Source organism: Pan paniscus, chromosome 9 (genome assembly GCF_029289425.2).
Source record: "Pan paniscus chromosome 9, NHGRI_mPanPan1-v2.0_pri, whole genome shotgun sequence".
NCBI lineage: Eukaryota > Metazoa > Chordata > Mammalia > Primates > Hominidae > Pan > Pan paniscus.
Genome location: NC_073258.2, coordinates 7,164,404 through 7,177,282, shown reverse-complemented (window position 1 = coordinate 7,177,282; position 12,879 = coordinate 7,164,404). Strand labels below are relative to the sequence as shown.

The window sequence follows — 12,879 nt, the reverse complement described above, 5'->3', positions numbered from 1 at the left end:
AAAAAAAAAAGAGGTAAGAGAGATCAAGTATGGAATTATCTTCTTTGCTTCAAAAGCATAAGAGATTTTTGCTACTCATACCATCTATATAAACATGCAATTTATTCCTCAATCTAAATATAATTAAAAACAACAAGAACAACGTTCTTCTTAGCCTGCATCCCTGCTGTGTGTATCTCCTTTCCTACACCAACAACTCATAAAATGATTTGTCTATCCTCATTTCCCTCCCTCATGATTCATACCTATATTTGAAATCTGGTTCTGTTTTTGATCAAAACATTCTTTGTTGCATTAGTTGTCTATAGCTGCATAAGAAATTACTAAAAATTCAGTGACTTTAAACAAGACACATATATTACCTCACAGTTCAGTAAGGCAGATGTCTGAGCACAGCAAAACTAGGTGCACTACTCAGGATCTCGCACGGTTGAAATTAAAATTCCAGCCAGTACTATGTTCTTAATTGGAGAGGAGGGTCCTTACAATCCTCACTCAGATTGCTGTAGGAATTTAGTTCCTTGTGGTATATGGTTGAGGTCTCCAATTTCTTGCTGGGCTTTTAGCTTCTAGAGGCTACCCTCAGTCCCAGTCATGTGTTCTTCTCACAACATGACATCTTAGGTCTTCAAATCCAGCAGTAGAACCTCCTTCGAGATTCCTGTCTCTTTTAAAGACTTCCGTGATTAGGTAAGCCCTAGCAGGATAGTCTTCCTTTTGATTAACTCAAAGTCAAGTAATCAGGGACCTTAGTTACATCTGTGAAATCCTTTTGCCATATAATGTAACGTAATCATGGGAGTGATATCCCATCACATTCACAGGCCCCACTGACACACCGAAGGCATGGGTATTGCTCAGGACAAGTACACCAGGATGGGCAGAAATCTTTAGAGCCCTTTTAGAATTCTACCAACCCCACCTGTCAAGGCTATCCAGTCTCCAAATCTTTATAGGTTCAACTTCTGAAATGTCTCTTGATTGACCATATTTATCTTCCAGTTTTATTAGTGACCTTCCTCCCTACCCTCAGAAATCTTTTTATATACTCCACCTGGGCTTTTCCCTACTTCACCAAACTACCAAATATAGCAAGTTCTTTCACACTAATGTGCTTGCTTCATTCATGTAGTTCTCTCTTTTTTGAATAAGACAAAAAATTTTAGATCCACTATTTGATCCACTGAACTACGTATAAATTAAACATGAATTTATTTCAGGAAGCATTTGGTGGCATCACCTACTCTAAGTCAAGTCAGAAGAACTTCTTCCTCTGGAGTTATATTCTTTTTTTTTTTTTACAGAAAAAAAGACTTTATTTGATAACAGCTTGATGAAACGATATTCTTTTATGTTTATGCATCTAAAATAGTGTTTATTCCATTGTACGATCAAATACACCTCTCTAACAAAATTAAGTTACTGGAAAGTAGTTCATTGTTTTTTCATCATTATATTCCAAATACCTTGAAATATATTTTGAGAAGTATGGGCATACAATATATACATGTTGATGTAAATTCAATCCAAGAGTTGTTAACTGACCAAGATTCTGAACACATCTCAGGACCTCAACATATTCAATTTTGTCTATTTAAAACATGCTGTGTTGCCTAAAATTATATATGTGGCTTCTGGAAGAATCGCACAGAGCTCTCCAGTGTTCTCACAAACTGAGTAATGTGTGTGTGTGTGTGTGTGTGTGTGTGTGTGTGTGAGAGAGAGAGAGAGAGATTTGGGGTTTTACTGATGGAAGACTCTGTCCTAGTATTGGAGGGTTAACTTTTATGTGCCCTCCCATTTGTTGACAGTAATTATCTTCCTCTTATACCAAGATAACACTCCAGGCCCATGTTTCAAGAATGTGTTTCAAGTTATTTCCTGGGCTACCTTGACTTATCTCTCTTCTCTGACTACAGAGTAAGTGATATTGTTATACGGTCATACAAACCTAGGTTCAAATTTGGTCTCTGCCACGTAGAGCTAGCCGGAGTTCTCCAAACAAGCACTTTACATCAGATTCCACTAAGGTGAAACTGGTAGTTCACCAATGGCACTACTTTGTAAGGATTAAACAAGATAACATTGCAAAGCGTATAATATGCTGACCAGTGTGTGGGACGTGGAAGTCACGTGATATTGGTAAATGAAGATGAGGATGAGGATAAGAATGGCAGTGGCAGTGTGTGTGATGGTGGTAGTGGCTGTTGACTTTAGGACCTTCAGTGGCAGTTATAAAATGTGACACAACTAACCAGGGAGCTTAACATTGCATGGACACATTAACAACGTGCTCTAAGCAGCAAAACAAATGGCTCATAGGCCCATCAAACCTCCTCAGAATAGAATGTTCCTAGAAAATACAGATTTCAGAAAATAGATTTCCACAATTTTCCTTAGGCACCCACAAGAGCTTTCTGCAGCTAATAAAGCCCCCCTCATTCTTAAAAGAAACCAGGGCGTGTAAAGTGTAATGTTTTTCGTAAATGCAGCAGTTTTACTTACAAAGTATAAGGATGTGTTCTTTCCTGCCTGTTTTCCAGAAAGGAGCCTGAGGAGCTGGGGATGTATTCTACCCAGAAATAAGTAGCATATGTATGAAGCCATATCTCAGGATGCCTGAAAGCTCTTAATAAGCTCCTTGTGGTGATTTCTGCAGCCCCCAGAGTATGAAGCTTCCCAAGGGCTCATTCTACTTCATGGCTTCCTTCTCCTTCTACTTCATGTACTTTTATAGTTTCCATGAAGGGACTGCTGTTACAGGTCTTTGATCTTATGTGTTGTTAAACTTTTCTTAAAAGTAAATTTGTGAGTAACCACACCCTCCCAAAAAAACCCACAAGATCGCCCCTCATCTTCACACCACCCCCACACCCAACTGATAAACTTATCTTCCTCCTATATTATTTAGGTGAATTTTATATATTTTTAGAAACCCCTCTGCTTGTGCTTCACTCTATGCCCCCCAAAAATCTTCATTTATTCTTTCATGGAACATTTGAAGTATCTTTCATATTCTAGGACTTCGTACTGGTAATACAGAGAATAAAACAGAGTCTTTTCCCTCCAGAGCTCCTTGGAGGGAACCACCTGTGGAAACAGACATAAAACTCAGTGTTTACAATGAGGGATATTTACGATGACAGTACAGAAGAGTTGTGTTTATCCTGAAGGAAACTCAAAACCAGGTCTGTCAGGAGACAATGGAGCACAGAGTGTAGGAAGAACAGAAGGTGACTAATAACAGACTCAGCTCACTTGGAACCCTGGGTGCCAGTGTGGGGGAGAGATGAAGCTAAATAGGGAGACAGGATCTATGTTAGGCATGAAGATCTTTTATGCATCCTAAGTCATTTGAATCTAAATAACGTAATACAAATAACACAGCATGGAACTTAGTCTTTCCTCTTCCCTAGAAAAATTCATTTTTACAGCTCCACGTGAAGCAGCTGAGGAAGTCGGGCACCTAATTTGAGAATCCCTAATATATTGCAGTTTTCTGCTTGGTTTCAATATCAACCTGAATGGTACAAATATCACATTTTCCCCCTAAACTCTGATATATCCGTTTATAGAAATGTCAATTTAGAAGACATTCTCAAACAGAACCTCAACACCCTATCGCCTACTCTTTCAAAGTCTACTTCAGATTAACCAGACTACTATTTTCAGCATTATTTCTGACAGTTTTAAACAACCATTGTTTCAGATGGACTATAAATAAAAGCAAAATGTATAGACCGTAGTATTGGATGTTGTTGAATTCAGAGTGTAACATAGAGAGTAGGGAAAAATAAGAGATATAAGCTGTAAGATTAAAAGAAAAAAAAACTTAGAAATAAGAAAAAATATAAAGTATTACTTTATAAAGAGAGAAAATAAATATACTTCAAAGTGGATTTTATTAAGGTACGTATAACTATACTATACAAGATTATCTGTAATTGACACTTCATAAATTACATTATTAAAGCATGAATCAAAATTGTTACTTTGACAATAACATTCTTAGTACATTTATTTTAAGATACACCCAAAAATGTGGTTGCTCCAACTTCAAAATTATTTTTGAAAACTTTTCCTATCCATATGAAATTTAAATAACTTATGTTTATGCTTTTATTGCTTAGAAATGAGTGCATATTATATTTTCTCTATTAAACAGTAAATTTCTAGGAGCTATATTTTTCTTATTAAGTCAAGTATTTCCTGGGCTGGTTGTTTTTCCATTGGTTCAGGCTTCTACTGGGAGAAAGAGAGACTGCCATCTATGACTACTCTTAGCATATGGTATAATGTTTTGTACACAGTTTGTAAGTAAAAACTGATTAAAATATTGTTTGAATTTAGATATGTTTAGTCAGATTTAAACACCTTAAGAATGAAGGCTGTGCCTTCCCCGTTCACTGTTTTATCCCTAGTACCTCCCTTCCACAGTGTTTGCCAAAATGAAGATGCTCAAAATATGTCAGTATATATGTGAAGTTATATAAAAATAAATTTAATTCAATAAGCATACATTAAGTAGCTATTATTAATAAAGCACTGCACTTGTATCTGTGCGAGATACATCAATTCCCAAAGTCCAATGCCCATTTTCAAAAAGTTTCAGATCAGTAGGGGAAGAGAAATCTGACTCCCTGTAAGACAAAGATTTATTAACAGCACCTGAAAGAATAATAAATGGAACAATCAGGAAAAGAAAGAGGTGGGTATGTCAGTCAGAGAGAGCAAAATAATCACAGACTGAGAGGCAATATATTCCTGGTGTTTTTCAGAAATATATATAATTCATCAAAGTGGATAGACCCCAGAAAAGTGTTACTCTGTCATACATGATAATCCGTAAATGTCTTGTTAAAATGCAAATTTGTGGGTTCCATTTCAAGGGCTTCTGTTTAAGTAGCTCTGGAGCGGAATTGAGGAATCTGCACTTTAAACAGAAGTGTCAAGTGGTTTGGATGCACAGATGCTGGACCACATTGAGAAAAGTGATAGATGCAAGTAGAAAGTGGATGTCATCTTATGAGTGTATTCAGTGGGTTGCATGAGGCCAGATCTGTGAAGACCCACTGGAATGAAGATCTTATGTAAGATGAAGAACTAAAACAGTTTTGTTTTGTGGGAAGGTATTAAGTGGAAATTACTTCATTATCTAAAAAGAAAAAGAAACCCTCATTATTGAACATTTATAAAATGCAAGAAAGTATAAAGAATATGTCAGCAAAACAATATCCAGCTATCAAATATAAGCTGTTGTAATGTTTGGGATATGTCTATTTATACTTTTTAATGTGCATTTACACATATTCACATGAAATATATACACAAGTAAGTACTTTGTATACTAACCTATATTTTTTAACAAAATGTAATTTATATTTGTATCAGTATTTAACTTGTTGCATTGTATTTTATGTTTTCTTAGGTCAGTATCCTAAAGTAATTATTTAAGCAGTTTCCACATGTTCATTGCAATGTATAATGAATGATGTGTTGAACATCACAATATATCTTTACATTCTTGCCCATTTTTCTTCTTTAGACATATATTTAGACAATGGACCCCCAGATCTTCTACTATTAAAATACAAATGCATTTACCAAGGTGACCTCAAGTACTCTTTTAAGAAGTAGGAAAGTAGTCCTTTTATTAATACTTCTTGCTTATTGTGCTTATTCATATTCTTCAGCCATTTACAATCTGTCTGGTGGAATAATGAATCATTACAAATAAACTGTAAGAATTACTAAAACCTAGACTTTGCCTACTGATCTACGTTACATGAGATCTACTTTGGATAGCTACATGCTCTAGAGGTGGTGAGACTCCTAAACTCCAAGTATGACTTTACTTGTGCATGCTTTCGGACATATTTTAACTGTGGTCCTATACTGTGCTAGGTTCAGTATTCATGAAAGGATCAGAAGTACCGACATAATCTCTGCCCTTAAATAACTCACCATTTAGAACTGTGTAAATGGTAAGTTAGTGGATCATCAGAATAGAAAGAAAGCATGTTGAAACCAGCTGTTTCAATAAACAACAGTAACTCACAGTACTGAATGATCAAACATGGGTCAGGGAAGACGTGGTAAAGAAGGAGTACACTCAAACTTCCCTAAATTAGCTTAGAAAGAAATGCTTTGAGCACAGCCTTGCGAATTTACTTGGTCTTTACACTGTAGATTATGGGATTCATTACAGGAGGGATAAGCAGATAAACATTGGCAATGAGCATGTGCACAAGGGGAGGGGCATGCTTTCCAAATCTGTGCACTAGTGACAAACTGATCATGGGGATGTAGAAGATGGCAACTGCACTGATGTGAGAGACACAGGTACCAAAAGCCTTTTTCCGCTCCTCTGGGGAGGCAATGCAGAGCACAGAGCGGATGATCAGAACATAGGAGAGGAGGATCAAGACAGAGTCTAAGCCAGCAGTAGAGATAACAATGGCCAGGCCAAATGCACTGTTGATCCATGTGTCTGTGCATGGGAGCTTCATCGCATCAGGGTGGAAGCAGTAGGAATGGTGGAGCACATGACTACGGCAGAAGGAGAGGCGCTTAAGGAGCAGGAGTAGAGGCACTAGAGCTGTTGTCCCCCTAAGAACAATTGCAAAGCCCACTTTAATAATCCGTGAATTGGTTAGGATTGTGGCATATCTCAGTGGGTTACAGATGGCAATAAAGTGGTCAAAGGCCATTGCCAAAAGTACTGAGGACTCCATGAATGTGAAGCCATGGATAAAGAACATTTGGCCAATGCAGGCATCAAAACTGATTTCTCGAGCATTGAACCAGAAAATACCCAGCATGGTGGTCAATGTAGAAAGACACAGACCTAGGTCCATGAAGGATAGCATGGAGAGAAAATAATACATGGGTTCATGGAGGCTCGACTCAGTGATGATGACAAACAGGATCATGCCATTCCCAGAGATAGCAATGACATAGAGACAACAGAATGGGATGGAGGTCCAGATCTGAGGGGTTTCAAGGCCAGGGATGCTAGCAAGGAAGAAGACTGCAGGGTGGAAAATACTCTGGTTGAAGGATGGCATGATGAGCGAAGAAGCAGATGTCTTTGAGGAAAGAACTATGTCCTGTAATAATGGAGAAGAAAAACATTTTCACTCTCTTCTATACACCATACAATTTGTGATCACTAGAGAACCACATCCTATTCTTCAATGAAAATGCATAGCCACTTACTGTTTTCTTAGATGTGTTCTTGAATGAACTAGGAGAGGACACAGACACTAAATTGTGTAAAGAAACCTGGTTTTTAGCAAGATTCCCATTATATTACATCTAGGCTTCAGGATATTTATATATACATATATAAAACAGGAGATTAGTTTCAATAATAGAAAATGTTTCCCATTTCTATGACTGTATGTACACGGGCACATAGGATATTTCCGGACAGCCATAAGAAACACAACAGGAAATTCACCCTGCTTTTCTTCACTTCTCAGTTTCTGCGGCAAAAGCCCTAAGGTGCATTAAATTTTATAAGTCCATGTGACCCAATGAAAGTAAGAGAATAAGATAATATTAAACATCTTCTAGTAAAATACTCCTGATCAAATGAATACACAACAGCTGTTGAGTGAAAAAAATAAATAAATAAAACTAACTACCAGGAAAGAAACAATTAAATCTAAATGGACCACAGTGGGTGACAGTAGAAAAAAGGTTTGTTTATACATGTAATAATTGAGAAGTTGATTATGTTCAAAGGATATTCTGCCTGAAAAAAGATGGCTTAAATAACCTTAACAAGAACAAAGGAATTCATTGGAAAGTCAAGGATAATAACTGGAGTATTTACCTGAGCAAGTTTCTTGATTTTCCATTTCTGCAAAAGGGCATTGAGAATAGATTGGCTGGGGGAAGGAGGTTTTCTCTGGCGATCTAAGTGTATGCTCACCCAGATCCATAAATCTGTAGGATTGAAAATGTTTTTATATATTGTTTCTTGTCTTAAGTTTTCTGACACTGTTTTTATCTATAGAAAGAATGTTTGGTTTTTAACATATTTATGTTCCCCTTTTACTCACTCATGCATGTATTTACTCAAAAAAATTAAATACCTACAGTGTTAGTGTGTGCATTAGAATTAGACTTGCTACTTTAAGAAGGTCTGACTCTGAGAAAGAAAATATTTCAGTGTAAGTTAACTTAGTTATCTTCATTGCAACCCCCCGAATGAAAAGACAGGAGCTTAGACATCAGTAAGAATAACTGGTTACAGGAAGTGTGTTCAAGAGGGCATTTCTCTAGGTATTTGAGAAGAAGGAAAAATGTTCAGTACAGGAAGCCTCTTTGAGTTCTCACACACACAAAAAAAAGATAGTGGCTGGAAATTTTGAATTGAGAGGCAATGCAAGACAAAACAAAAGCTATGGATTTTCGAGTCAACCCTTGGATCTCAGTTGGAAGATAAGCTTCACTTTTTCACCTGTGACTTTACATACAAGAATCGAGACATGTACCTACTTCTGCATCCTAGGGAAAATGACTCCTGCCCTGATAATAGGGCTTGAGAGTTGTGAAACTAATGTCTATGGTTGAAGTCACAGGATCAGTGAAAAATATCTTAGAGTAATAAATCTAAGGGAAATGAAGTCTGAGGACAGAGTGCTGGGGAACAGCAGTATTTAAAGAAAAGACCAGAAGAAGCATCCTCTAATGAAATTGAGGAGACATGGCCACTAAGGTAAAAATGACTCCCAGGAAAATACAAGGACCATTTTTTCTCAGACCTATGATCTCAGAGCCAGAAAAAAAATGGCTAGCACAACAGCATCTAAAAGTATCTATTAAATAAATGAATGAACTGCTTCTGAAAATAGTGATAAATCCCAGTGCTTAATATTTCCACATATGTGTGATTCCTGATATGTGGCCCCCTCAAATTATAAGTTAAATTCATGCAATCATAAAAACATATTTTAACATAGGAGGAAAACAAGCAGTTTTCTCAATAATCTGATATTTATCTTTGAGAAAAGGACTTTGCTCAAATTTGGACCTAGTGATAAAAACATTTATTTTCCCAGTTGAAGTGGAGAGCAAGTAATGACCTTAAGGTCATACACTCTTTATTTTAAAAATGAGGAAGCAGCCTCTCAATTTAATGTTCTTTTTATTATAGTAAATAAACCCAATTTGCAAACCAAATACCTGATTAGGGGTTAATATTCAAAATATATAAGGAACTCCTACAACTCAGTAGCAAAAACACAAATAACTCAATTTAAAAATGGACAAAGGACTTGAATAGAGATTTCTCCAAACAAAACATACAAATGGCCAACAAATACAAAAAGATGCTCAACATTACTAATCACATAAATGTGAATCAAAATCATCAAAATCACAGTGAGATATAACCTCATAGCTATGAAAATACTTATTATAAAAAACAATAGCAAGTGTTGACAAGAATGAGAAGAAATTGGACCTATTGTACACAGTTGGAGAGAATGTAAAATCATGCAACCACGGTGAAAAACAGCACATCCACTCTGAGTATATATCCAAAAGAAAGGAAATCAGTTAGTCAAAGAGGTATCTGCACTTCCATATTCATTGCAGAATTAGTCACAATAGCCAACATATGGAAACAACTTAAATGTCCATCAACAAATGAATGCATAAAGAAAGCACAAGACATACATGTAATAGAATACTATTCAACCTTAAAAGCAGTAATATTCTGACACATGCTACAACATGGATGAAACTGAAATGAAATACTTCATGATTCCACTTATATGTGAAGTATCTCTTAGCCAAACTCATAGAAACAGAAACTAGAATGGTGATTGCAACAGACTAGGGAGAGGGAAAAATGGGGGAGATGCTGTTAAACAGGTATAAAGTTTCAGTTACTAAAGAAGAATTAGTTCCAGAGATCTGATATACAACATTTTACTTATAGTTAAGAATACTGTATTGTGCTATTAAAAGTTAGAGTAAATCTCATGTTAAGTGTTCTCTTCTTTCTTTCTTTCTTTTTTTTTTTTTTTTGAGATAGGGTCTTGCTCTGTTGCCCAGGCTGGAGTGCAGTGGCGCAATCACTGCTCACTGTAGCCTCAAACTTCCAGGCTCCAGCGATCCTCCTGCCTCAGCCCGCCAAGTAAAGAACCTGTAAAGTAGCTGAGACTACAGGCACACACCATCATGCCTGGATAATTTTTTTTAAATTTTTTGTAGAGATGGGGTTTCACCATGTTGCCCAGGCTGGTCTTGAACTATTGAACTCAAGGAATACACCTGCCTTGGCCTCCAAAGTGCTGGGATTACAAGTGTGATTTTATCACAATAAAAATAAATAGAATAGCTACATTGTAAACAGCAAAAATAAAACTAAAACATAAAAGAAAAACCCAACAGATTAAGTACTTGGCTGTATTTCTCTCTAATAAAATCAGTGGTAATGTATTTAATGCCTTCTACGTGCCAAACAATTTACTTCACTGAATCTGAGTCCCCCTTTCCACTGTACATAGCTCATAGAATCTTTCTTCAACTCCTGCAATCAAAGGGAAACGTAATAGGATTCTTGTAACAGAGGGAACTCTATTAGCAAACATGGGTCCAAGAACAGCTACCCCCACCACCACCCCCACCCCCCGCCCCCACCATCCCTGCTCCTGGAGCTGGAGTGCAATGGCACAATCACCTACTCCTCCCAGGTTCAAGCAATTCCCTTGCCTCAGCCTCCCGAGTAGCTAGGACTACAGGTACATGCCACCACACCCAGCTAATTTTTTGTATTTTAGTAGAGATGGGGTTTCACCATGTTGGCCAGGATGGTCTCGATCTCCTGACCTCGTGATCTGCCCACTTCAGCCTCCCAAAGTGCTGGGATTACAGGCGTGAGCCACTGCTCCCGGCCAATAATAGCTTTTTAAAAAAAATTCTGTGATTCTTAAACCAGTCTTGAGTTGTCCTGCGCTAAAACTAATGAGCAAATATTAAACTCTTCTTAAACAGATCTCTTTAAGTGTCTCTTTCTCCCCCACTGAGAATTCTTCCATGACAGAGCCTATACCTTAAACATCCCTATTACCAGACTACCAGGAACATCTAAATAGACAGCCCTCACAACAATGCTTCACATTCATTACTATCACAACACCATTATTGGGTATTAATAACTCCCCTTTATGGGTGAGAAAGCAGGGTAAGATTAGATAATCGAGTCTCAGAGGAAACATACGACGTTCTCAAATTCACCCAACAAGCCAATGGCAGATTCAGGAATTGAGCTCTGTTCTTACTCCAAACGCCATGCTCTCGCAAACTCCTTATTTAATTTTTTTTTCTTTTTTTACTGTGGCATGAACAAACACATGCTGATGACTGTAGTCTATATTTGGAATAACTATTTTGAACGCTACAACGATATTTTTGAGTTGACATAACGTATGAAAATATACTACTGAGTTCATGCTCACATTTACTCTGAATACTTCCGCGTTTGTTTCATATACTAGCTGAAGGTTATACAGTACCTAATTTATTTATGAATGTCTTCAATGCACTACAACACTGACCTTGTGCACAGAATTCTTGGGTCTGGAAGGTGAGGTTATTTGATCCTGGCCCCTGCTATTTGAAGGATCATCCCACACAGCAGAGAATCTATTAATGCAAAGCAAGTGAGAGAGAGTTATCTCGACCTCACTAACTTACTTGCAGAAAGGTTCTGTACTACTATAGCTGCGGAATCAGCCCCTGATCAGCCCTGCCCCTGGACAAAGAGTTCCTCTTCCGCCAGGGAGAAAACATAGGGAAAAAATTCAGGAATAGGAGAACTACCAGATTTGAGAAAAACAGCCTTTATAAGGAGCCTAGAAGTCACACCTGGTGAGAGTCATTTACCCAGCAGAAAAGCAAATTCCTAGGGGAGAACTCCCTACAGCTGTGTCCTGTTAACCCTTTGTGCTCCAAATAACAAATTGTAAAAGGCAACATATTTTCAGTCTATCTTCACTCTTTCTTCCCCAAAAGATAGTTCTATAGATGAACTGCAATTTCAGTTCTCATTCAAGAGCAATTTGAGCCCTAAACAGCTGCAGGACGACTTTGCATAGAGTCAGAGTAAGGAAGAAGTGTTGTTGTTAACGGATCATTAACAGCTGAGTTTGCTCAGCTGCCATTTGCCAGTTTCACAGCAATCACGAGACACGGAACCCAAATAGGAAAGGGGTTGCTGAGTTACTACATTCACTGAAGGTAGTGCAGTGGTTTTCTGATTGAGGGCCCAGGCCCTCCCCTGAATTTCCTGGGAGCTGTTGCTAACCTGTGCATAGTCACAGAAAATGACAACTTAAGAGGAAGTGACTAAAGGAAGACTACAAAACTTTATGAGTCCCTTGTGTGTCCCTTGCTAGCTTACAGAGATACTAGGCTGCTCTGTCCTAAAACTGCTACCAGCATGTTTACCACTGTGGTGGAGAATTAACCATGTTTGACAGACAGCTTCTATTTAAGCTGTGGACACTCATAAATGGCTTTCAGCTTTGTCATTAATACAGCGTTTCACAATTAATGATGAGCTTGGAAGCTTGGTAAATTTCAAGGACAACTATTTAAACATGTTTCTTGGCATAAGAGGCTGTATCAAGAGGCCATTACCTTACAAAGTCCTGCTGTATGGAAGAAGGGGACGAGTTAACTATTCCCGTTAGAGTTGCTACAGAGCAGAAAATTTAATTATCCTGTTTAATTTTTTTCTTCTTCTTATGTCACAAGATTCTAGATCCCTAGGAAAATCTGGAAAGATGCATTTTTTCCCAGAAGTTCATAAAGAACCTGAGAAAATATGCTCTCTTTTTAGGTATTTTCTGGACTAAT

At 37.5% G+C, this 12,879-nt stretch overlaps 2 protein-coding genes across 2 annotated transcripts in view; both read right to left on the bottom strand.

The window, feature by feature from the left end:
- MMP26 (matrix metallopeptidase 26) overlaps positions 1-11,839 on the bottom strand; it is a 280,854-nt gene extending 269,015 nt beyond the window's left edge. Inside the window, exon 1 of the mRNA XM_003819020.6 lies at positions 11,577-11,839. The gene's annotated coding sequence lies outside the window, so the exon portion shown is untranslated. The remainder of the gene's footprint in view (positions 1-11,576) is intronic.
- On the bottom strand, positions 6,168-7,067 carry LOC100983794 (olfactory receptor 51F2-like). The gene has a single exon (XM_008962377.4). It carries the CDS (start codon positions 7,065-7,067, stop codon positions 6,168-6,170), a length of 900 nt encoding a protein of 299 aa, XP_008960625.4.
- Positions 11,840-12,879: the final 1,040 nt, after the last annotated feature.